The sequence below is a fragment of the Oreochromis niloticus genome, linkage group LG1 (assembly GCF_001858045.2).
Source record: "Oreochromis niloticus isolate F11D_XX linkage group LG1, O_niloticus_UMD_NMBU, whole genome shotgun sequence".
Taxonomy (NCBI): domain Eukaryota; kingdom Metazoa; phylum Chordata; class Actinopteri; order Cichliformes; family Cichlidae; genus Oreochromis; species Oreochromis niloticus.
In genome coordinates this window covers 20,919,932-20,946,714 of record NC_031965.2, presented here as the reverse complement: position 1 = coordinate 20,946,714, position 26,783 = coordinate 20,919,932, and the positions used below count along the sequence as shown (strand labels likewise).

At 42.7% G+C, this 26,783-nt stretch overlaps 2 protein-coding genes across 7 annotated transcripts in view; both read left to right on the top strand.

Annotated features, from left to right (window-relative positions):
• The first annotated feature begins 3,472 nt into the window (after positions 1 to 3,472).
• LOC109202135 (coiled-coil domain-containing protein 18-like) lies at positions 3,473 to 8,361 on the top strand. Its single transcript, XM_019358494.2, has one exon. It carries the CDS (start codon positions 3,604 to 3,606, stop codon positions 7,942 to 7,944), a length of 4,341 nt encoding a protein of 1,446 aa, XP_019214039.1. The 5' UTR covers positions 3,473 to 3,603; the 3' UTR covers positions 7,945 to 8,361.
• A 17,782-nt stretch (positions 8,362 to 26,143) lies between these two features.
• Positions 26,144 to 26,783, top strand: part of mical2a (microtubule associated monooxygenase, calponin and LIM domain containing 2a) — a 41,974-nt gene continuing 41,334 nt past the window's right edge. For 2 of the 6 annotated variants that reach the window (XM_019358479.2, XM_005467014.4), the window contains exon 1: positions 26,144 to 26,423. The gene's annotated coding sequence lies outside the window, so the exon portion shown is untranslated. The remainder of the gene's footprint in view (positions 26,424 to 26,783) is intronic. The other 4 variants (XM_013269707.3, XM_013269705.3, XM_013269708.3 and 1 more) reach the window with 3 other exon arrangements.

Sequence of the window (26,783 nt, the reverse complement as noted above, 5' to 3'; positions counted from 1 at the left end):
AAGATTTTACAAAGTATTTTCAAATCCGCGTTAAGCAGACTGATGGGTCTCCAGTTTTCACATTTATCGTGTGGTTTGCCAGCCTTTGGGAGCAGAGTAACTAGTGCTCCTCTCAAGGACTGTGGTAAGGTGCCCTTTTGAAAGGATTCTGTAAGCATTTCTAAAATTGGAATCAACAGTTTATATTTAAATTTTTTATAAATTTCAATTGGGAGACCATCGGGTCCGGGGATTTTCCCCGATTTAATACTATCGATTGCAGCAGATAATTCCTCGAGTGAGATATCTTTCTCCAAAATAGCCCTAAGGTCTTCTGGTATATTGGGTATATTTATCTTATCTAAAAACATTTTTAGTTCCGTATGGTCATTAGATATTTCTGAACTGTAAAGATCTTCATAATATTTCCTGAAGGATTCATTTGTATCTGCCGGATCCACAATAATTTCTCCTAGCTCATTTTGCAGTGAGATAATAACCCTTTCACTCTGGAGCTGCTTGAGACACCATGCAAGAACTTTCCCAGGTTTTTCACCCTGACCGTAGAAGGACTGTTTAAGTCGCAGCAGACTGGCCAAAGCTTTTGAGGCAGAAAGTTCATTGTATTGGGCCCGAAGCAGCAATAAATTTTGATGTATTTCAGGGGACCTTGTTTGATAGTATTCATTTTCTAATTCCTTTATTTTTGTCTCTAACTGTTTTGCCTTTTGGAGAGTCAATCTTGCTTTAGAGCTAGTGATGCTAATTATTTGGCCCCTAATAAAAGCCTTAAAAGCATCCCATCTTATGCTTGCAGAAGTTTCTGTTTTATTCATTTCAAAATAGAGGCTAATTTGTTCATCCAAAAGCGAGACAAAACCAGGGTCTGCTAACCATTTTTGTTTGCAACGCCAAATCCTAGCATCTTTCACAAGCTTTGAGTCCTGATATACCAATGAATTAGGAGCATGATCTGAGATTAGAATCGCGCCTCATACGAGCATTCCTTGATTTTATGTCTCAACTCTGCAGATATCAAAAAGAAGTCAATTCTTGAATATGACTTGTGTGCACCAGAATAACATGAGAACTTCAGAACGTCCGGATTTTCTTCCCTCCAGATATCTATTAAGTTCAATTCCTTCATAAAGTGCTGTATAGTTACCCTACTACGGGTGTGAGATTCTTCGGTTCCCGAGCTCCTATCTTTCACCGGATCTAGTACACAGTTAAAATCGCCTGCCACCACACATTTACCAGGAAAAGAGGACAACATAAGGAATAAGTTTTGAAAAAAGATAGGGTCGTCTGTATTAGGAGCATAGATGTTCGCCAAGATAATTTGTTCATTTAGTAAGTTCCCTTGAATGACAAGGTAACGTCCAAATTTATCTTTGGTGACTTTGTTTACCTGGAGTGGTATGGATTTGTGCACCAAAATGGTGACCCCTCTCGCTTGAGAGTTAAACGATGCAGACAAGACCTTGCCTCTCCACCTCCTCTTAATTTTCAAGTCCTCATTATGCATCAGATGTGTTTCCTGAAGAAACACAATGTTAGACTGCAAAAATTTTATTCTGTTCATGACTTGTTTAACTTTCTTCAGATTTCGTAATCCTCTGCAGTTCCATGATGTGATTTTGATTTTTATCTCACTAGACATTTCTTGTAGGTTGTGTAGTTATATTCCCCAAACAAGTGAAAATATATGTCAAAAAAAATTACAAAAAGAAAAAGACAGAAAGCTAACATAAATACTATTACTAACAACAGAAACTACCCAAATACCCTCACCGTCACCCATATCCAGGCCTTTTAACCTGGATTTCCTTCCCCAGATATTTAAACCTTCCAGGTAGCAATTAACAGTCCCACCCAAGGATGACACCGTATAGCTGAACTAGTAAAACCGAACAATCCAACTGTTAACTATAACATTAACCATACCGTCCTATGCCACCAAGGTTAGATATTAAATTCTTATCTATTTATAAACACCCCTCTTTGCCATAGGTGAACTCACGTTTCACATTTCAAATCAAGATTTCTAAGCAAAACTAATCAGAAGTGGTCTGCTGGTTTGACTGAGCCCCACTTACTTGAAGTTGACCAATTTGCATTTGTTGCAGAAATACGTTCGGCTTCTTAATCTTTTTGTATTTTATTTTATTTTTTAAATTAGAAGACAGATATGGGTATCTCAAGAGCTTTAATTCTGCACTAAGCCCAGGATAGAGTGTAACATGACTTTAATAGAAAATTCAGTGTAATACGCGCTGTTAGGCACAAGCATACATTTAACCTTATAGCTTGAGCTACCCGAGCCGGCTGGGCTCGATCCTGCTCTTATTCTCAGGTCAAATGTTACCTTATGCTTTGTAAACTTAGATCGTATCCTAACCATCAGTCCGATCCCTCTTTTGACTTGATCCGTTGGATGAAGCCCTCCGCCTCGACGTGGTTGTTAAAGATGTTGATAGCGGTCAGGATCATGGCCGACGTGGGGCAGGACTCTCCCGCCGCCATATCCTTGCTTCTGTCCGGCGCATTAACCTCTAGAGTCCCGCTAGCGTTAGCCTCGCCGGAGTCCATGGCCTCACTGCTAGCTGATGAGTCCTTGCTAGCCCTCGACTTCGTAAAGTCCGACAATTTAGCTTGGAGAGATTTGTTCCGCCCTTGACTGACTTTCTTCTGTGACACCGGCGTAACCCTAAGTTTATTTGTCGAAATAGGGGTGATTCACCTACTCAAGTACAATATTTTAGCAGGATTTTGCCAACAGGGTAGCAGAGCAGGTTAATGCATGTCCGCTCAGCTCGCCGCCATACTGGAAGTCCCACTGCATTTATTTAATATAATATTTTTCTACTGAAGTGATACATGACGTTTTGGTGATTTGGAAGATATACTTCACAAAACTAAAAGTGGCCAAACATATTAATATCAACTAAATATGAATATTACTATTTCTTAAGTTGTGTGTTTTTTTAAAATAAAAATGTACACACCAGCTATATCATTCAGTCTTACGAGTTCCCCCGTCATGTCTCGCATTTTTTTTTTTAATTTATTAAGGTTTCATTTTAAAAACTCGAGACATGAAAGGTGTTTGCTTTTAGTGGCATCTAAAGTCCCCTCCAAAAATCAACAAGACAAGAAAAACGTTTTTGTCTGAATCAGAGTCTGCACATCTAAGCTAGCTTCATGGCCAGATGTCATCAGTCAGAAATACCGTCCGGCTCGACTGTGTCACGCCTGCGTATTGTACCTGCTTAATTTGGACTGTTTTGAAAGTATCTGAAAAAATTCAAAACAAAACAAAACAAAATTGTGCATTTCAATGGGCATTATCTGAGCATGCGCAGAATTACGCACATCTTTCCTTTGATCCTTCGTTCGAACTCAAAGGATCAAAGGATCAAAGAGCGCTGACGTCACATCCGCGGCCACAAAAGTCTACAAATACCCCCTCTTCACCTTTGCAAACAGTTTCACTTGGAGCATTTTCAGAAACACTGAGTTGTTTTTGCATACCAGGAACCTTTCAGAACGGGACTATTTTTACATTGAAGTAAGCAAACGCTTTTTTTTCTTCTCGACACTTTGCATTAAGCTTTTAAAGAAATGTCACACGAAACATTCAATAATTCATTGTCTGACAGAGAGTTTCGAGAGCACTCACACAGACTGTATGGGTTGGTGGAGAGAGAAATACCTGACCCTATGCAGCTTCAAGACAAAATTAAAGAACTCCAGTTGGAGTTGAGCACCCTAAAGCTCAAAAAGAATTATTACCAAAACAATTACTATCGCTTAAAAGATGAGCATGAACACAGGTGTAAAGACGTGCAGGAAGAATCTCTCCTTGAGCAGAACAGCAGCATTGCTGCTCAGTTGTCCCAGATGGAAAGTGAGAGAAACGAACAAAAGAAAGAGAACGCAAATCTCAAGAAAGCCTTAAAGAATCTTGAGTGCCAAGTGGGAGAAGCTCATCATAAAACAACAAAAAAAGATGAGATAATAGATAAACAGAATAGGGAAATAGTGCACAAGATAGAACAGATAGTTGAGCTGAAAAAAGAAATATGTATTCTTCAGCGTAGGGTGAGACATGCTCTGGACGAAAAGCAGTCACAGGTGGAATCTGTGGAGGCTAAACTCCAGGAACAGGTTCAAACCATTCAGATGATGCAGCATGACTTTGTGGAAAAGGAAGAATCTCTCCTTGAGCAGAACAGCAGCATTCCTGTTCAGTTGTCCCAGATTGAAAGTGAGAGGAATGAACAAAAGAAAGAGATCGCAAATCTCAAGAAAACTTTAGAGAGTCTTGAGTGCCAAGTGGGAGAAGCTCGTCATAAAACAACAGAAAAGGATGAGATAATAGAAAAACAGAATAGGGAAATAGTACAAAACCAGGAACTGATAGTTGAGCTGAAAAAAGAAATATGTATTCTTCAGCATAGGGTGAGACAGGCTCTGGACGAAAGGAAGTCACAGGTGGAATCTGTGGAGGCTAAATTCCAGGAACAGGTTCAAACCATTCAGATGATGCAGCATGACTTTCAGGAAGTGGAAGAATCTCTCCTTGAGCAGAACAGCAGCATTGCTGCTCAGTTGTCCCAGATTGAAAGTGAGAGGAATGAACAAAAGAAAGAGATCGCAAATCTCAAGAAAACTTTAGAGAGTCTTGAGTGCCAAGTGGGAGAAGCTCGTCATAAAACAACAGAAAAGGATGAGATAATAGAAAAACAGAATAGGGAAATAGTACAAAACCAGGAACTGATAGTTGAGCTGAAAAAAGAAATATGTATTCTTCAGCATAGGGTGAGACAGGCTCTGGACGAAAGGAAGTCACAGGTGGAATCTGTGGAGGGTAAATTCCAGGAACAGGTTCAAACCATTCAGACGATGCAGCATGACTTTCAGGAAATGGAAGAATCTCTCCTTGAGCAGAACAGCAGCATTGCTGCTCAGTTGTCCCAGATTGAAAGTGAGAGGAATGAACAAAAGAAAGAGATCGCAAATCTCAAGAAAGCCTTAGAGAGTCTTGAGTGCCAAGTGGGAGAAGCTCATCATAAAACAACAAAAAAAGATGAGATAATAGATAAACAGAATAGGGAAATAGTACAAAAGCAGGAACAGGTAGTTGAGCTGAAAAAAGAAATATGTATTCTTCAGCGTAGGGTGAGACAGGCTCTGGACGAAAAGCAGTCACAGGTGGAATCTGTGGAGGCTAAACTCCAGGAACAGGTTCAAACCATTCAGATGATGCAGCATGACTTTGTGGAAAAGGAAGAATCTCTCCTTGAGCAGAACAGCAGCATTCCTGTTCAGTTGTCCCAGATTGAAAGTGAGAGGAATGAACAAAAGAAAGAGATCGCAAATCTCAAGAAAACTTTAGAGAGTCTTGAGTGCCAAGTGGGAGAAGCTCGTCATAAAACAACAGAAAAGGATGAGATAATAGAAAAACAGAATAGGGAAATAGTACAAAACCAGGAACTGATAGTTGAGCTGAAAAAAGAAATATGTATTCTTCAGCATAAGGTGAGACAGGCTCTGGACAAAAAGAAGTCACAGGTGGAATCTGTGGAGGCTAAATTCCAGGAACTGGTTCAAACCATTCAGATGATGCAGCATGACTTTGTGGAAAAGGAAGAATCTCTCCTTGAGCAGAACAGCAGCATTGCTGCTCAGCTGTCCCAGATTGAAAGTGAGAGGAATGAACAAGAGAAAGAGATCGCAAATCTCAAGAAAGCCTTAGAGAGTCTTGAGTGCCAAGTGGGAGAAGCTCATCATAAAACAACAAAAAAAGATGAGATAATAGATAAACAGAATAGGGAAATAGTACAAAAGCAGGAACAGGTAGTTGAGCTGAAAAAAGAAATATGTATTCTTCAGCGTAGGGTGAGACAGGCTCTGGACGAAAAGCAGTCACAGGTGGAATCTGTGGAGGCTAAACTCCAGGAACAGGTTCAAACCATTCAGATGATGCAGCATGACTTTGTGGAAAAGGAAGAATCTCTCCTTGAGCAGAACAGCAGCATTCCTGTTCAGTTGTCCCAGATTGAAAGTGAGAGGAATGAACAAAAGAAAGAGATCGCAAATCTCAAGAAAACTTTAGAGAGTCTTGAGTGCCAAGTGGGAGAAGCTCGTCATAAAACAACAGAAAAGGATGAGATAATAGAAAAACAGAATAGGGAAATAGTACAAAACCAGGAACTGATAGTTGAGCTGAAAAAAGAAATATGTATTCTTCAGCATAAGGTGAGACAGGCTCTGGACAAAAAGAAGTCACAGGTGGAATCTGTGGAGGCTAAATTCCAGGAACTGGTTCAAACCATTCAGATGATGCAGCATGACTTTGTGGAAAAGGAAGAATCTCTCCTTGAGCAGAACAGCAGCATTGCTGCTCAGCTGTCCCAGATTGAAAGTGAGAGGAATGAACAAGAGAAAGAGATCGCAAATCTCAAGAAAACTTTAGAGAGTCTTGAGTGCCAAGTGGGAGAAGCTCGTCATAAAACAACAGAAAAGGATGAGATAATAGAAAAACAGAATAGGGAAATAGTACAAAACCAGGAACTGATAGTTGAGCTGAAAAAAGAAATATGTATTCTTCAGCGTAGGGTGAGACAGGCTCTGGATGAAAGGAAGTCACAGGTGGAATCTGTGGAGGCTAAATTCCAGGAACAGGTTCAAACCATTCAGATGATGCAGCATGACTTTCAGGAAATGGAAGAATCTCTCCTTGAGCAGAACAGCAGCATTGCTGCTCAGCTGTCCCAGATTGAAAGTGAGAGGAATGAACAAAAGAAAGAGATCGCAAATCTCAAGAAAACTTTAGAGAGTCTTGAGTGCCAAGTGGGAGAAGCTCGTCATAAAACAACAGAAAAGGATGAGATAATAGAAAATCAGATTAGGGAAATACTGCACAATCAGGAACGGATAGTTGAGCTTGAGGAACACATTGAAAGCATGAAACAGTTTGGTGCAGATCTTAAGAATCAGCTGAATGAACATCTGCTGGCTGAGATTTATGCCCTTAAAGAAAATGAAGAAATCCTCACCAAAAAGAATGAAACCCTCAGTGCTGAGTTAGCCCTGCTCCAGACAATCACTGAGAAAAAAGACGAAGAGTTAAAAAATCTTACACAGCAAATATTTAGGATGGAGGATGCGGTTAAAGACATCGAAAATGTAAAACGAGCCCAACTGGAATCTGTGAAGGCAAGATCACAGGCAGAGATTAAAACCATTCAGATGTCTCTGCATGAGCTTCAGCAAAAGGAAGAGTTTCTCCTTGAGCAGAACAGCAGCATTGATGCTGAGAGGAATGAACTAAAGAAAGAGAACACAATTCTCAGGAAAGGTTTAGAAAATCTTGAGTACCAAGTGAGGATGACAGAAAGTCTGACACAACAAATATTTACACTTGAGGAAATAATCAAAAAGCAGAACTGCAAAATTGTGCACATGCAGGACCTAATAGATGAACTTTATGAACATCTAGAAATGAAGAGAAAGATCAATCAAAATCTCAAGGATCAGCTGAGAAGGGAGGAGGAAGGAAAAATATTAGCTGCTGCGCACAATTTTGAAGACAGTTGTCAGATCACTGATGAACCTCTGCAGCTGGAGAATCTTGCTCCTGAACCTGAGGACCTTGATTCTCCTGTGTCAGAACCATCTCCTGATGTGGTTCTGACACAGGAGAATCTTGCTCCTGAACCTGAGGAGCTTGATTCTCCTGTGTCAGAACCACCTCCTGACGTGGTTCCGACTAGTAGTTCATGGCGTCATGGCGCCAAACGGCTACTTAAAGTAGGTTTAGGTCTTGCCGCAGCAGGCATTCTTATTCCTGCTGCTTATTGGGCCTTTTCAATGTATAACAGCTGTTCCCCATATGACTCTGTCTATGGTGGCCTTGAGCCATATTGCTACCTTGGTGATGGATCAGTTCCCCTTTAAAGACTAGTAATGATGGACTGCTTTTCATCCACAGTCCAGAAAAACATATGTTGTTCATGTTAGACAACATGAGCAACATTTAGCTAACTTGTGCTCTCATTTTTCTTTTCTTTTGCCTCTCACCCCCCAACCAGTCGAGACAGATGGCTGCCCCTTCCTGAGCCTGGTTCTGTCAAAGGTTTCTTCCTGTTTAAAGGGAGTTTTTCCTTTCCACCGTGCCTAGTGCTTGCTCACAGGGGATCATTTGATTGTTGGGGTTTAATTTGCTTGAACTAAAAAACTTCAAGTTTTGAAGTTTTTTAGTTGGCGTGATTGGGAGGAACGGCCTCCCTGATCTGAATCCGAGCGGTGTTTTGTTATTGGACTTCTGTGCAAATCACAGTTTGGCCATAACGAACACCTTGTTCGAACATAAGAGTGTCCATAAGTGCACGTGGCACCAGGACGCTCTAGGCTGCAGGTCGATGATCGATTTTGTAATCGTATCACCAGACCTGCGACCATATGTTCTGGACACTCGGGTAAAGAGAGGGGCTGAGCTGTCAACTGATCACCACCTGTCCCCGCGACCCGGCCTCGGATAAAGCGGATGAAGATGGATGGATGGATGGATAGCTCAAGCAAACTAAACCCCAACTTCAAATTTTGAAGTTTTTTAAAGTTCAGGTGAGGGGTTCACATAGTAGGGAGCACTACAAAAGCTACAATTTTTAAAAAAAAAATGTTAGCGGCAAAACAAAATAAAGAAAACAATTTTTGAAAAACATCTCTTACGGCTCTGTTTATTTACTTAAATGAACACTTATTTTTTGTCATAGAAGAATATATATTGTCCAAAGTATCTGATAATTTCAAAATTAGCACTGCGCTGCATGAGATAAACTGTGGCACGGACAGCTGTTGGCCTGGTGAGGGAGAGTTCCTCTTCAACCTCCAAACTGAACCCAGTTTGTTACTTGCAGCATCGCAAATTTAGACACACCAATTTCTTAGAGTTTAGTTTAAGTCCTGAAATGACATCTCCTTACCAGCATAGAAACATCCCACCAAGCATTCACAATCATTACATTGTATGTAGACTGTATGTGAAAAGAAAAAAGAAGAAAAACAGAAACCTAAATAAGAAATGCTGCTACACAGTAGAAGGTTGTTGACAGTAGCAAGCTACAGGGCTCTCAATATTTAAGTATAAGTATACATTTAAGTATAGTGACATAGGTAAGTTGATGGAAGTTTCAGGTCACCTCCTTCAGCTTGCTGGTGTTCTTGTCTGGATTGCCTGGCCTTAATCATTTGCTTAGTTGACAACAAGTTAATAAGTTAGTGGGTCACCTGAGACACGCTTTGTCTAATTAATTGCAGTATTTTGACTTTCTCAGTGAGAGACGAGAGGCTGCTATAAGTGGGTTTGATAACAAGGTCCCTGGGTTACAAACTGCAGTTTCATCATTAATCCCACCCTTTTAAGAGAAAGTGACTCAAAGTGACTTCTGTCACACTCTGTGAAGACCCTGTGCTTATCATAGGAAATATGTTACTGGTCAAAAGGGCTATCAGAATTGTGCAGCCAGAGATACCGAACGAGGGGTTTTATTCCACCTACTTCTTGGTTTCAAAAAGAAAAGACAATTCTCAAAGATCTATGCTGGATTTAAGGAGGATGAGTAGGTAAGTGAAAGTTTTGCCATTTTGGATACGTCATACCATCACTCCAGGAGAGTGGTTCACCTCAGTAGTGTTCAATGACGCTTAAGGTTTCTGCATTTCACCTTTGGGGAAGGGTACATCAGTTTGCTATCCTCCCCTTCGCCCTGTCCCTTGCCCGTTCAACCCTCCAAGACCCAAAGGTTGTAATTTGTCACTATATAAATAAAACTCAATTGCAATTGAATTAACTTGTGAATAATTTATAGAGTTCTTAAATATTCTAATATAGTGGATGCATGTCAATGCACACTAAGTGTACAAAGTACTGTGTCTGACATTACCTCTGAGACGGTGCCATGGCGTCAGTAACTTGTAAAAAAAATTGCATAGATAACAAAACTGGAATCATATAAATACGGTTACACCAGCACAATAATGTGAGTTAACTGTTATTGTTTTAACTAGATTTTACATGAATAAAATCAAGGTTAAGTTTGCTTTTAAATCTTAGTAATGGTAGTTTCAAACGATTTTCAACGCACTGATAAATGATCCAGAAGTGGAGGAGTCATCACGGTATAATGAGAATGGAGATGTCACTTCTAGAGGAGGACATCTGACTTAAGCCTAATGAACCACGTGCCATTCCTTCTTAAAATTTCATCACAGTAGTTCATTAAAGAAAAAAGGAGAGAGAAAGAGAGAGAGAGAGGAAAAACAAACAAACAAACAAACAAAACGGTTGGACCCAGTGACTGTAGAAATGTTTAAAGTATGGGAGAAACTAGTGGGTATACAGTAACAGTCCGCTGAACTCACTCTCATGTTTAAAAAGAACAATTTGAGGTGATCTGAGCTTTGTGAGATGGTGCGTTATGTGGTGGATTTTTGTTTGATATGTATAACTATGTAACTATATACTCTATATATCTATGCGCACTGAACATATATATTTTAACTTTCATGTGGAGTCTTAAGCACAAGACACCGAGGTTTATTAAGTTGGTACAGTAACAGGGCAGTTAATGTAGGGGGAGAGTTCTCTTGAATAATTTACTTGATAATTAATTAACGTCTTTAATGCAGCACAACCAAAACAGTAACATTGTAACAGAGATCCTGAACACATCACGATAAAATACCATACAAAATAATCACACACACACACACACACACACACACACACACACTTTGAACCTACACTGAAGTGTTTTTAAGCATGTAACCTGTGTATTATATGTTATAAGATTGTGCCACTTGCTGTATAAGATTTAATAATTAGGGTTAATGTGTGACCTTTGACCGTGTTATGACCTATTGCGATAAGCCAGAGCAAGGGGTACTCAGAGTCCTGACTGGCCTTTGGCCAAGACCTTGGCCGCTACCTGACCCCTGCAGCTGTGTTGGGCGCGTGGGAAAGTTACCCAGCCCCAGGGGCGGGGATACTGGTCCCTATATTAGGGGACCAGAGGACACCCCCAGTGCTTTTTTCCTCCTGCTGCTGCTTCCTGTCCGTCTGTGTGTTGCTCTGCTGTCTGTGCTTAAGGCTGTACACCCCGGGGTTTTCGCTTTGCTTGCTTTTCTGCTTTGTAATTCTCTTGCTAAATGTCTGTTTGTATTTTTCCTGCTGTTCATATGATTCAGTGTATTAAACTCTGTTCCAAGAATTATACTCTTTTACAGAGCATCTTTTTGAGTGTCTTGATTTTAATTGGATTTGGATCACCACATCGTTGGTGGGAGAAGGTTAGCAGGATGGCTACAAAATTTGCGACCACAGTTACCCTGCTGGAAGCAGCCACACTGTGGTCAGCACCAGCACTCAGCAGACCATGGTGTTACAAAATTGTGCAAGGTAACAGTTTGCACAAACTCTGTCAAATGACAAGTAAAATATAAACTATTTTGACCACTTTTTCCCTTTGAATGCATGAAAATGAATAACATTTACAACACATCTGCTATATCCTGAACATTCAACACATCTACACAGGCATTTGAAGAAGGACATTAAACTTCCATGGAAGTCACATGAACTGTTAATTTAGACTTCATCATTATACAATGCATACTCTGCTGCATCTAACCCCAAACCAGTAACCAGGCAAAAGTACAGAACACAATGTCCCTGGTAACTGAAGAGCGGTGAAATGGGGCTTGTGTGTGTGTATTTGTGTTTTAATATATGGTGGTGAAGCATCTTTGTTAAGACCAAAAGGGTTACTTTGGATATTTAGAAGTCTGCTTAAACTCAAAATGATCAATATTTAGATGTCTGGATTTAGAGATCTATACATTTCTAAGAGATCATAGTCATGTTTTCACAGCCAAGCAACTATTCTAAATTATGTGTGATGACACTGCAGTGCATCAATCTGTGACCAGCTGCAGCTTTACAGGTAAGGAAACCATTTCACAGAACCAGACTTCTAAATGTCCAAACTAATTCTTTAACATTAACGGGAAACATATGCACATTTAAAAAAAAAACCCAACAAAAAACAAAACAAATCAAGAACTCCAAGGATGTCGTCTGATTTCCTGAGGAAGGCCAGTGGGCCGAAATACATCTTTTTAAAAAAAAAAACCCAACTTGATCCCATCCAAAGAGCATCTCTGACCAGAAGTAGTGAATCCAACAAGCGCTCCTTTACAAGCCCTTTCACTGTAACCTCATTGGCATATATATGTATGTATATGTATATACATACATACTGTACATGTATATATATACACATACATACATACACACACACACATATATATATACACATAAACACCCAGCACGCCCCTGCGGGCGGTTTATCCTTCAAGCTCGGGTCCTCTACCAGAGGCCTGGGAGCTTGAGGGTCCTGCGCAGTATCTTAGCTGTTCCCAGGACTGCGCTCTTCTGGACAGAGATCTCCGATGTTGTTCCCGGGATCTGCTGGAGCCACTCGCCTAGCTTGGGAGTCACCGCACCTAGTGCTCCGATTACCACGGGGACCACAGTTACCTTCACCCTCCACATCCTCTCGAGCTCTTCTCTGAGCCCTTGGTATTTCTCCAGCTTCTCGTGTTCCTTCTTCCTGATATTGCTGTCATTCGGAACCGCTACATCGATCACTACAGCCGTCTTCTTCTGTTTGTCTACCACCACTATGTCCGGTTGGTTAGCCACCACCATTTTGTCCGTCTGTATCTGGAAGTCCCACAGGATCTTAGCTCGGTCATTCTCCATCACCCTTGGGGGCGTCTCCCATTTTGACCTTGGGACTTCCAGGTTATACTCGGCACAGATGTTCCTGTACACTATGCCGGCCACTTGGTTATGGCGTTCCATGTATGCCTTGCCTGCTGGCATCTTGCACCCTGCTGTTATGTGCTGGATTGTCTCTGGGGCATCTTTACACAGCCTGCACCTGGGGTCTTGCCTGGTGTGATAGACCCCAGCCTCTATGGATCTTGTACTCAGAGCTTGTTCTTGTGCTGCCATGATTAGTGCCTCTGTGCTGTCTTTCAGTCCAGCTTTGTCCAGCCACTGGTAGGATTTCTGGATATCAGCCACCTCCTCTATCTGCCGGTGGTACATACCGTGCAGGGGCCTGTCCTTCCATGATGGTTCCTCGCCTTCCTCCTCTTTCTTGGGTTTCTGCTGCCTGAGGTATTCACTGAGCACACTGTCAGTTGGGGCCATCTTCGTGATGTATTCGTGGATGTTTCTTGTCTCATCCTGGACTGTGGTGCTGACACTCACCAGTCCCCGGCCCCCTTCCTTCCGCTTAGCGTACAACCTCAGGGTGCTGGACTTGGGGTGAAACCCTCCATGCATGGTAAGGAGCTTTCTTGTCTTGATGTCAGTGGCTTCTATCTCCTCCTTTGGCCAGCCTATTACCCCAGCAGGGTACCTGATCACGGGCAGGGCGTAGGTGTTGATTGCCCGGATCTTGTTCTTACCGTTCAGCTGACTCCTCAGGACTTGCCTGACCCTCTGCAGGTACTTAGTGGTTGCAGCTTTCCTAGCGGCCTCTTCATGGTTCCCATTCGCCTGTGGGATCCCCAGGTACTTGTAACTGTCCTCTATGTCTGCAATGTTGCCTTCTGGTAGTTCAATCCCCTCAGTTCTGACTACCTTCCCTCTCTTTGTTACCATCCGACTACACTTCTCCAGCCCGAATGACATTCCAATGTCATTGCTGTATAGCCTGGTAGTGTGTATCAGTGAATCGATGTCTCGTTCACTCTTGGCATACAGCTTGATGTCATCCATGTACAGGAGGTGGCTGACAACCGCTCCGTTCCGTAGTCGGTATCCGTAGCCAGTCTTGTTAATGATCTCACTGAGGGGGTTCAGGCCTATGCAGAACAGCAGTGGGGACAGAGCATCTCCTTGGTAGATCCCGCACTTGATGGTGACTTGTGCTATGGGCTTGGAGTTGGCCTCTAGTGTTGTGTGCCACATTCCCATTGAGTTCCTGATGAAGGCTCTTAGGGTCCTGTTGATCTTGTACAATTCTAGGCATTCCAGTATCCAGCTGTGGGGCATTGAGTCATAGGCCTTCTTGTAATCAATCCAGGCAGTGCACAGGTTGGTCAGCCTGGTCTTGCAGTCTCGGCTGACTGTTCTGTCTACCAGTAGCTGGTGTTTTGCGCCTCTGGTATTCTTGCCAATCCCTTTCTGTGCCCCGCTCATGTATTGAGCCATGTGCCTGTTCATCTTAGCCGATATGATGCCTGACAGGAGCTTCCATGTAGTACTGAGGCAGGTTATTGGTCGGTAGTTGGATGGGACCGGTCCCTTCTTGGGGTCCTTGGGGATCAGGACCGTCCGACCTTCGGTTAGCCATTCCGGGTGTCTCTCGTTAACTAGCAGCTGGTTCATTTGTGCTGCCAGACGCTCGTGGAGTGCAGTCAGCTTCTTCAGCCAGTAGGCGTGAACCATGTCGGGCCCTGGTGCTGTCCAACTCTTCATACTGGAGACCCTTTCTTGGATGTCTGCCACTGTGATGGTTACTGGACCCTGTTCAGGGAGGTCGCTATGGTCTGCCCTCAGATCCACTAGCCACTGAGCATTGCCGTTATGGGTTGCGTCCTTCTCCCATATGCTCTTCCAGTATTGCTCCGTTTCCAGCCTTGGTGGTGCTGTTCTGTTATTGTTCCCTTGCCACTGAGAGTACACCTTTGCTGGTTCTGTGGAGAACAGCTGGTTTATTCTCCTGCCTTCTATCTCTGGTGTACCTCCTCAAGCGGCTGGCCAAGGCTGTGAGTCTTTGCTTGGCAGTTTCCAAGGCCTCAGGTATGGACAGCTTGCTGTATTTCTTATGCACCTTCTTTGTCGCACCTTTCTGCAACTCCGTTAGTTGGCTAACCTCCCTCCGTGCTACTTTGATCTTGCCCTCTAGCCTCCTTCTCCATGGAGGGTACTGCCCCTTGTGGCTGTTCAACTTGTAGCCAAGCATCTCACTGATCACTGCTGCCGTAGTGTAGATCAGCTTGTTAGTGTCGGTAATCGTGGTTGTAGGTATCATCCGTAGTGCTGCATTAACATCATCTAGCAGACCTTCTGAGGGTACTTCACGTAATCTTGGTAACCGGCTAGGGGGGGTCCAGGTTTCAAGCTTGGCCATGATCCTATCTTTCAGGTCAGTTCCTCTCGCACTCAACGATCCTTCTCCTATCGCACTTGGGGCTATGTACCCAATCTCGGGTGGGGGTGATGATATCTCCCCCCTGACCTGGCGTCCTGACTCCTCCTTGCCGTAGCATTTATGTTGTACCTCGTCAATCTCTAGCTGTGAGAGCAGTCCCTTCTTTCGAATGTTGGAACACTGAGCTACTAGTTGTTTCGCCGTCATTGTGGATGTTGGGTATCGAAGAATCCATAGGTCCCTCATCCTATTCATGTAACCCCTTCCGCCAGGGTTACTTGCGTAGTAGCATTCCAACAACGCCCTGTTTTCGTCTCTTGCCCACCGATGCCTTCTTGTTCCAGTAGCCCACTTGTCGTCAGGGTGCCCTGGTTCCTCAACACCTGACGCGGACCTTGTTGATCCGGGCGACGTCCGAGCCGGCATGCCTTCATATTTATCTGTCTCGCTCATGTCTGGGGTAGGCTCACTTTTAGCATAGGGGGTCTAGCCTTAGGACCCTTACTGGATACAGACGCCCCAGGCAGGAATCAAACTTGCGATCTTCTGCTCCAAAGGCGTGTAGTCTAACCACTACGCTATCCAGCTGCTATTATGTATACATATATATACACACACATATATATAATGGAATGCCGTTTAGGAAATTATTATATATATAGAATGATTTTCTGAATATATAAAATGAAACTTGAATATATAAAATGCAACTTGAATATATTGAATGAAACTTGAATATATAGAATGATCTTTTGAATATATAGAACGAAACTTTACGTCACGGAGGCGCTTGCGCCATCTTGTGTTTTCCTTGTTTGTACCTGCGAGGAATGGCACTATGAGCCAGTCTGCACGGAATCTTGTGGCTCAAATTCTAAGTAATGAAGAGCTAATAAACACCCTGGCAAATGCATGTTCTGGCCAACCTAATATTAGTACCAGTGTACCGCATCGTACTACTGATGAAGAAATTTATTCACTGTTTCATCGTGGAAGACCAAATGCAGTGAACCTCTCCGGTCAGATAGCCCCTGGTTATCCAGCTAACATTATGGAGAACGTGCCTTCCACATCACAGGAGTCCCCCACAACGGGTCCCATCTACAATCTTAGACCTTTCACTCGAAAGGGCCCAAGGCAGAAGAGGTAAGAAGGGAACTAAATGCACTGAAATTACTAGTGTAAGGTTAGTAATTGGCAGGTTTCAATTGCTAGACTAAGCCAAGTAAACAAAAATATCACAGTAAAAAACAGTGTGCAGTAGACTCACAGCGTGTGATTGTGGAGACTAAACTGTGCACAACAGTTAATTTGTTTAATTGTGGAAACATGCGATTTATATAATATTTCACGCCCCGTAAGCTTAATCTGCAAACATTGTGTAAAAGCAAAGCACATAATTCAGTTGTTACAATACATAGTTTTTGGCAGTATATAATTTAATGAAACTTTTTTTTAAAGCAACAAAAAGTACTTCGTGAATTTAAGACATTTTTTATGTGATTGTTAAGTTTCTCCACCCACCCATCCCACTATCTTCCATCATCTATCCATCCATTCTCTCCCACTTATCCAATTCAGGATTCCAAGAGCCTATCCTAGCTACCATGGGGCTAGAGGGTGTTTATTAATGCAAATTGGATATGTGTACAGAATTTCTTAATAAAATGTACTTCATTGATCAGAGAAGTGTGAGTATATTACATGCAGAAATGTTTACTTTGCCTTTATCCTCTATTAGGTTTCCAGCATAGCTAAGCAGGTCACATTCTGTGGCTCAGTCATTCACCAAAGAAGTGATTCTCTTCTATGCCACAACCTCACTGTTACATAGAATTCAATTTTCTCAAATGCTTCCTGTGTCCAGCTATTCCACACAATGTAAAATGTCAGTGGTAATGTCATAACATACAGGTTTATCAGCCATGTTTTGTATTTCAGATACCTTTGTTTATTTTTTAAATACTATAGTTAGATGTGGTCATTGAAAGATCTGCCACCTAGAGCAACTTTTCTTTACATTTTCAAATGAGATGAGTTAAGCTTTATTTCAGTGTCCTATTTGAACATTTATGCTTATTCATATTAATTTTCACTTCATTTCTAGCTTAACTCACAGGTTTAAATAATAGTTTTTGTTAGGTTTTGGAAAAGTTTTGAAAAGTGTTACAGTAACCCTAATGAAAACATATTTAAAGGGGGGCTATATAGCTGAAAAATGAACATTATATCATCATCGCACTATATGACATTGCATTCTTATCAAATAATGATACTACTACTACTACTACTAATAATAATAATGATAATAACTGTTAAACATAACCTGGTTTACATTCTCTAGGGAATGTTTAAGGATTTTGTTTACTTGATTAGACAGGCTAATTGTATTTTGTTTGTTTTTTTCTGTGTTCTGTCTTCCTACCTTTTATGTGTCTTTCCCCCCCCCCACATATCAGCCTGTAAGAGTTTAAATAAAAACATTTCTCTGTTTGATAGTTAAAAATGTATAACAGATATTTTATTTAATAAAAGAATCACAATTTGTGTTTATTAACAGATAAATTAGTACATCATACCATGATATGTAACATATAGTGTAACATTTTTTTACTGTGACAAGTATGGTTTGTCATGAAAGAAAAGTATATTTTAAACACTTTATTTGACTACTTTTATGATTTAAATGGCACAAAGGAATATGAAGATAAAACCAGTCTTATCAACCTTTACCTAAATAATAGCCTTGGAACTTTTTCAATATTGTGATATTTCACAATTTTTAGTGTCTGGCACAAAAACAAAAACATTTTCTAATGAACACAACCAAATGTACTAATTTATTATTATTATTAGTCCTTTATTTATCCAGGTAAAAATCTCATTGAGATTAAAAATCTAATTTCCAAGAGAGACCTGGCAATAACCGAAGCATCTGGCATGCATAATCAGAACATCAAATTTTAATGATCTTCATAATCAGAAGATCATTCTATGTATTCAAGTTTCGTTCTATATATTCAGAAGATCATTCTATATATTCAAGTTTCATTCTATATATTCAGAAGATCATTCTATATATTCAAGTTTCATTCTCACCCTTTACAATCACAGGTTAAGGATGACCCTCGGTTTGATCACTCGTCCTGATCTAGTGGTCAGTGCAAGGCTAGTGTCCATGGCTGGTGTTTTAGTGTCTCTAGATGGCGACAGGGGCTCTGCTTGTTGTTGAGCTGCACTATCTGGCTGGGTTACCAGATCGGATGTTGGTGCTGAAGGTGCTGGTGACGCCTTAGCGCCTCTCAGGTCCCGTCGGTTACGCCGTATAGTCTGTCCCTCGCCAGTGCGGATCACGAAAGAGCGGGTAGTCTCTGCAGGTCGGATGATGACAGCCGGTTTCCAGCTTCTGGACTCATGCTGAAAGCGAATGTGGTCCCCCTGCTGCAGCCTCGGTAGTGCTGCGGCGCTGTGATTGTAGTACCGCATCTGATGCTCTTGTCTTTTCATCCATGTTTTTTGCACGACCGTCTGGCTTATGATGCGAGGTACCAGCTGGTATCCGGTGATGGGAAGCACTGAGCGCAGACGTCGACTCATGAGGAGCTGCGCGGGTGACCTGAAGCCGGAAAACTGGCGTGTTCCTTTGCTCCAATAGAGACAGGTAGGGATCTACTCCCTGAGCATAAGCTTTATCCAGAACCGATTTGGCTGTTTTGACTGTTCTTTCGGCAAGGCCGTTGCTTTGTGGGTACAAAGGGCTTGAGGTCGTGTGGACAAAGTCCCATGTGACTGCAAAATCCTTGAACTCTCGAGAGCTGTACTGTGGGCCGTTATCTGAGATAAGCTTCTCTGGTATACCGTGTCTGGTGAATATGGCCTTGAGCTTTTTGATGACGGACCCTGCAGTGGTAGAGAATAGCCTTTCAACCTCAAAGTAGCGGCTGTAATAGTCCACAACTACTAAGTAGTCCCGTCCACACCATGTGAAGAGATCTGAGGCCACGGCCTGCCATGGTCTCTCAGGAATCTGGTGTGGAATGAGAGGTTCTTTGGGATTCGCTGCGCGCCTCTCCTGACATATGGAACAGTTTTCCACTGTGGCAGCTATGTCCTTGCCCATGCCTGGCCCATGCTCTCTGCTTACTCCTCTCAATCCCTATGTGCCCAGTGTGGATTCTCTCCAGCATATTGTTTCTTAGGGCTGTTGGCACTATGATTTTGTCACCTTTGAAGATGATGCCGTGGAAGTGTGAAATTTCATCTCTGAAATTCCAGAAGTCCAAAAGGGTTTTGGGGCATTTTTTCCTGTCCTCAGGCCAGCCACCATGCACGGTTTGCTTCAGCAAGGTGAGCTGCGGGTCGCATCCTGTATCTCTGAGAGCTTTTTGTCACTTACTGGGAGGCTGTTTATCACTGAGTGGACCTGGTCCTCCATGCCTTCACTCAGCGTGCTGTCTTGGTCGAGCAATGGTTTCCTGGACAGTGTGTCGGCCACAGGTATGTCTTTTCCGAGTCGGTGCATAGTTAACCTCTGTTGGGGTCAGTGTCTTTGAAGCATATGCTATTGGGTGTCTTTCCTGCATCAACACAGCTCCCAAACCATACTTTGATGCATCTACCTGTAGGCGTAGCTCCTTGGTCGTGTCGTAGTATGCCAGTATGGGACCTGGTTCTCTGGTTATGAGATCCTTCATTTGCTGGAAGACTCTGTCGTGATTCTGATCCCAGATGAACGCAGCTGACGCAGCGGTGCGTTCACTTCTGATAGTCGTGGTGCGAATCTGGACAGGTAGTTCGCCATTCCAAGAATTGTCTTGGAGGTAGCATGTCCTTTATGGCCTGCAGTTTCTTTGGGTCTGGCTGGATGCCCTCCCGGGTGAGTTTGTGTCCAAAGTAACTCACTTCTGTGGCGCCTATGACACATTTCTCTGGATTGAGACGCACTCCTCGCTCCCTTGTGCGCTCAAGCATGGCACGGAGGTTCTCGTCATGTTCCTCCTTTGTCCTGCCAAACACGAGGATGTCGTCCACGATGGCTGCCACTCCATTAAGCCCTTCGTATGTCTCATCGATTTTCCTTTGGAAAATGTCCTGTGCTGATATTATCCCAAAGAGAAGGCGCAGAAAGCGGTACCTGCCAAAGGTCGTGTTGAAGGTGGTGAGGAGCGATGATTTGGTGGTTAATTGGATGGCCCAATAGCCTGAGCGAGCATCCATGACACTGAAGTACTGTGCTCCTGCCAGCTTTGGTGTGATGTCATCCAATGTTGGAAGTGGGTAATGGGGTCTTTTGATGGCTTTGTTTAAATCGCGAGGATCAAGGCACACTCTGAGCTTCCCATTACGTTTCTCTGCGACCACCAGTCTGTTTACCCATTCTGTGGGTTCTTTTACTTTGACGATTATGCCGTTTTTCTCCATGTCATCCAACTCCTGTTTCAGTCGTTCCCGCAGTGTGAAAGGGATCCTCCGTGGGGGGCACACGACGGGCATGGCGTCTGGGTCAATGTGTAAGTCGCATTCTCCTGGGAATTTCCCTATGCCTTTAAACACATCAGCAAACTCCTCCATGACGCTTGTGATCTGTACTGACATGACCAGCTTGACTAGGTTTAGATCCAGGCATGCTCTCAACCCTAGGATGGGGGGTGCTGCATTTTCTACTATGTCAAAGGTCAGTATCTTGTGAATGTCTTTCCACCTGCACTTCAACTGGCATGTGCCTTTGATGTTGAGTTTTTCTCCTCCATAGCCAGATAATGTGCGTGTGGGCGGTGCCAAGCTGACCTGCTTGAAACACTTTTTAAACAATCGGGCAGGGATGACGTTAGCAGTGGCTCCTGTGTCAAGCTTAAAACTCACGGTGTGCTGCAGTGAGCCTACTTCTACGTCAGCGTAAGCCTGTTCGTCAGCCTCCCCTTCATTGCACTTTGTTATGGAATCTATGAATAGCTCCGCTTCATCGCTTGGAGTGTCAGGGTTAATAGAGTACACTGGGTTGGGTTGATGCGGTGCTTCTGAACGGCATGCTTTGGCAAAGTGGTTTGTTTTATTGCACTTTTTGCACCTTTTCCCTTTTGCAGGGCACTCCTCCTTCTGGCTGTGTGCTCGTGCACATCTTCCACACAACCTTCCCATCTTATTATGATGAGGTACCCTCCTATGTTTTTGCTGCATACTCTGGCGCTTAGCGGATACTGCATGCGCAGGCGCTGCTCCCTGCAGGCTCGTGTGTGGGTCGACCATGGCTTTCAATTGGTTTTGTGCGATCTCATAGGAGCGTGCAATGTCTATGGCTTTTTCTAGAGTCAAATCTGACCCTTGGCTCAGCAGCTTTTCTCTGACTTGTGGGAAACTGGTTGCAAAGACAATCCTGTCTCGGACCATCTCATCACTGTTAACATAGCCACACTGCTTGGCGAGTAGTTTTAACTCTGTCACAAAGTGTTCAAATGACTCCCCTTCGCCTTGGAGTCTTTCATTAAACTTGTACCTGGCAAAAATGGTGTTCTTTTTCGGCATGAGGTACTGTTCAAACCTGTCGAGATAGATGGTCAGCTTTTTAGCTTCTTCATCAGATAGCTGCCATGTGTTATAAATGTCTCTGCCTCTTTCTCCTACCCACAGAAGAAGATAGCTGCACTGGGTCTCCTTGGGCATGCCGCTTAGCGGGCCGCTAAACATTAGCTTCACATGGTGTACGAACCTCCGCCGGGCATCGGGAAGATTAGCTGAATCCCAGTCCATTCGTGGTGCAGGAACTCCCGACGAATCCGTTTCGCGCTGTCAGTGGGCGTTTAGTTCGATTTTCTCTGACACCATGTCATATTCCGTTCTCAAACTTATGAATAAAGTATTCCTAATCTGCTTCGTGAGCCACCATTTTCTTTATTGCCGCTCATTCCGTTCAACATAACACACACCCACTTCCGTAAAACAAACGCGCCCCGCTGCCACTACGGCAAACTACAAGGGACAATAAGCACGGAGTGCAAACATAAACAATACAACAAGCTCCACCTTTATGACAGTTAATGCGACAAATCCATGTTTATTAACCAAAGTAACGTCATCACTGATATCATTTCTAGAGGCCGCTGAAAAGTCAGAAATGCTGCACCATCCCCATAATTCCCAAAAACGTGTCTTTCTTCCTCGCAGTGCCACACCCTGAAAGTCCACTTGTAACTTTCGCAAATGACAAGGGGATCATTACTATTACTATTACTATTGTTATTATTATTACTGTCATGAAACACTGTGTGCAGGCAGGAGAAGGACCCAAACACAGACTCTCGGACACAACGTTTAAACTAAAAAAACACAGCTTTATTTGCTGGCAGGGGGAAAGCATACAAAACAAAACTACACTGGGAAATCTACACAGGGAGTGTAACACACAGCAATGAGGGAGGACGCGACACTGACACAGAGAAACACAGGGCTTAAATACACTGGGGAATAACGAGGGGAATGAGACACAGGAGGCGAGCACAGCTGGGAGAAATCAGACATGATGAGACCAAAGGGAAGCAAAACTCAATACATTCACCTGGGACACAGACCTTTAAAGTAAAACAGGAAACGTAACACTGAGATGCGGAGTTGACTAGCGGATACAGCTGACAGGGAAGACAGAGCAACTAAGAAACACAGAGACCAAACATAAGGGAGGCACAGAGAACACTAAACACTGGGAATGATCACAAATAACATAAAACACTGGGTCAGAGAACCCAGGACCGTGACAATTACACACTCCTAACACTAACTCTAACACAGGTTTCAAGCTTATAGACAAATAGCTTTACAGTTGTAGTTATTCAAAGAAGCAGGCATGTTCAGCAAAGTTTTGTTTTCAATTAATTTTTTAATCTTCATTTAGGAAAATTTAGTTGTGCCAATTAGCCTATGTTTTGTGTTTTTGTGTTGTGGGAGGAAACCGGAATACCCGGGGAAAACCGGTTAGTAGTTATCCAGTTCAGGATCGCAGTGGGGCTGGAGCTGGATATGTTAAATAAATAAACCTTACAAAAGTTAACAATAACACATATTTTTTAACACATGGAGATAATTTTCATGTTCATTCAGCTATTTAGTAAATTCAGTCCGTATCAGTCCTGCTATTTATGTACGACCAGATGTTTGTTATCATATTACATAAGCATTCCTCAGAGTTCAATCCTACTGACACAAGAGAGGGATAGCTTTGGCTATTCAGCGCCATTACATGACACATTGAAGCTGCATGATGCAGATAAAACAACTAAATCCTCTTCTTTTGTGGTTTATTGTCTTCAAACCAGCAGACAAAGCTGATGAACTTCAGAAGAAGTCAGGGAAGAAATTTAGGCCGTGTACTGAAAAGGTTCCCTAAATGAACAAGATGAACACAGATGACAGCTGCATCCTAATGGGATTTCCAATCTCTGATGTCCTGTCCTCTCATTGCTTCTGCTCATTATCATTTGTTATATTATTTATTATATGATTTCTCCAATTTCAGAATCCAGACAACAACAGAGAACATCTGGGGAAACTGTGGCTGTACAGTTTTTGGGATCTTTCTCACATCGTTTCCTGTGATTTCACTGTGACAGATTTTCCATTAACATGTTACTAACGCAACTGCCTTTCATCTTAACCCTGGGGTAACCCTGCATTTTCTGTGTTTCAAAGGTATATCACTTCTTACCAGCACATATCGTAACTTATACTGCCAAATTAGCCGGGTCTTGGACAGGTGATGTTTGAGATAAGGCACTAACAGGTATGAAATCACGGTCTGGTCAATCAGTTATCTGGAAAATAGCATCACCTTTTCTGCAATAACATGTCAACTCTTTTTGTTTCCTCATTGAGCACCAGCAATAAAATATTATTTTGTTTACCTACTGGTTGAAAACAGTTTTACAACAATTCTATTCCATAAACATTAATATGAGTCTAACATAGAGCACCTAAGAGTGTTGCCAGAAGATACAAAGTTGGAGAAAATAGTTGGTGAACAGACTTTTCAAATCAGTCTAATAGAGAAGTTCAAAAATGATGGAGAGAATTAGGGGATAAGGTAGCTCATGAGGTAGAGGTGGTCAGGTGGAAGGTTGGTGGTTAGATCCCAAAGTGACTTCGGGTAAGAAACCGAACCCAAAGTTGCTCTCCCATTCATTCATAGGAGAGCAAATGTGTGTGAATCTTAGATAGAAAAGCACTTAGATGTACAAAAAAATATTTTAAGTTATATTTGCCAATGCTTTATTTATCAGTAAGAACTTTTAAGCAGCTTGTATAAGTTAAATCCTTATGCAACCTGCTGCAAGAGCTTGGTCTGCACAGCTGGCAGTAAGTCGGACTTGTTTCCGGTGAGTGTTGGAGTCCGTCAGGGACAGGGACAAATTCCTGCCCCAAGTGGAGGAGTTTAAGTACCTCGGGGTCTTGTTCACAAGTGACAGGAGAAGGGAGCGGGAGCTCGACAGATGGACTGGTGCTGCGGCTGCAGTGATGCGGAAGCTGTATCAGTCTGTCGTGGTGAAGAGACAGCTGAGAGTAAAAGAGAAGCTCTCAATTTACCGGTCGGTCTAGATCCTTAACCTCACCTGTGGTCATGATCTGTGGGTAGTGACTAAAAGAATGAGATCACGGAACGAAGTGGCAGAAATGAGCTTTCTCTGAAGGGTGATGAGTTCGGCCATCCAGGAGGTGGGTGGGGAGAGGGAGGTCTGGACTTCTCTGCTTAGGCTGTTGCCCCGCAAACTGGCTCGGGATAAGCAGATGGATGGATGGATGGAGTTTTAAGCAATAAAAAACTACTTTTACATCATTTTATAGATGATATTATTTAAATTTACCTCCATCTAGAAAGTTAGCATATATTTAATTTGTGTTTGTATTTGGTAGAATCAATGTAATCTAAGACAAAATAATCATTATGTAGATTAAAATGTAAAAATTTTAATCTACATAATGAAAAAAAAAAAAATTAAACACCCGCTTGGGATGTTTGAATGTTGGTAGTCTTGATGTAGCAAGCCTATAACTCAGTGAGAGTCACACAAGTCAGTCATGACAAACATAAACTCCTCGATTTCCAGGGGTACAATTGTTGTGAGATGAGTTTCATCAGACATTGCTTTCCTGGGCTCGCCACAAAACGTCCAGCGAAAATAAATAAATATATAAAAAAGAAATCACACAATAAAATAAATAATTTAGTCTTGTCTTCAGTTTTTTTTTTTCCAAAAAAGTCTCCCTTTAAATGACTAATTTTGTTTAAGAGCTAATAAAACAACAACAACAACACAAAAAAATCACTCTGGCACAAGAAACTGACAAAATATCTCCTCATCTCAAAGTTTTCCACAAACAGAACTGCGAAATGGGCTTATTGTCAGGTCAAATGTGTGATATCGATCCACAGTGCCCTCTAATGTGGCAGTAACAAGCAATCTGTCAACCAACCCCGGTCTACCGTACCAGTGAAACCCGCTCAACCAGTAGCGTGAGACGTGGTAGTTTTCTTTCTATTTCAAAAAAAGGCCACGAGATGGCGCAACGCACTTTTTAAAGTAAACCTATATCTGTCCTTGCCGCCTGTTTTAAGGCTGATGCGCTCTTTTTTCAAAGGGTTTTCTCACAGGTTTTGTCCACGGTGCTGCGGTTTTGTACATTTACTGCTGACAAGCTGCAAAACGTGACCTACAGTGTTGACTAAGTGGAGTTTCTGGCGCCTTGCAGTCTCTTGGAAAAAGAGGATCTTCCACCCGAATAACTTTACAGGTTTAGTTAGATGTGTTTAGTTACTGTAGTTGGATCTTCTTCTGTAATAATGACATAATCATCCTTTTTTTAAAAAAGTACTTTTGACTCATGCTCGTGTGCCACAGTTTATTTACGTTGGTAATCCTTTAATGTTCAGGGGTGGATCCAGTGTGTTGTGCGCGCAGCTCTCACCTGCTTTCTGCGCAGACAGCAGGTGGTCGGCGGAGTGGTGCCCTTCCCTGAGAAAGTGTGGATTAAACAGCAGCCACAGGCGCTGTGCCCACGTGGGATGTGTCCCACGTTAGAGCACCGCCCCTCAATCGCTGGACGCAGCTGCACAGAAACTACTGCCTGTCAGTCTGAGGACGCACTTTACTTTCCACAGCAGTCCCGCAGCTCGATTAACCGAAGGCACAGGAAGAAAGACGATCTTGCGCATATCAGAAGGTAAGTTCTGCTCTTTCACGCTGTGTAAGTTTCTGATGTTATTAGTGCCAGCTGTGGGAGGTGTGACCGTGAGACACCTGATAGAAGTTTTTGATCCTGTTAAGCAACCCGATCAAAGTTAGCACTTATTACACCGGGAATGAATGACAGGCACGCTGTAAGCGAGAAACCCAGGATTCACTCCAGTCATTACTTTGTGTGCTGTTTCGTAGGTGGAATAATTACTGATTTATCCACGATGACTGTTTCTCGTGTCGTTGGAGCTTTCTGAACTGGTGCCAAAAACTGAAGCGTGATCATATCGCCTCCAGTTTGAAGTCTGCCTGAGAGCAGCCAGACGGCATCTGACTGGGCTCGTCC

Coding starts and splice junctions, on each gene's coding strand:
- LOC109202135 (XM_019358494.2), top strand. CDS start 3,604: ATGTCACACGAAACATTCAATAATTCATTGTCTGACAGAGAGTTTCGA.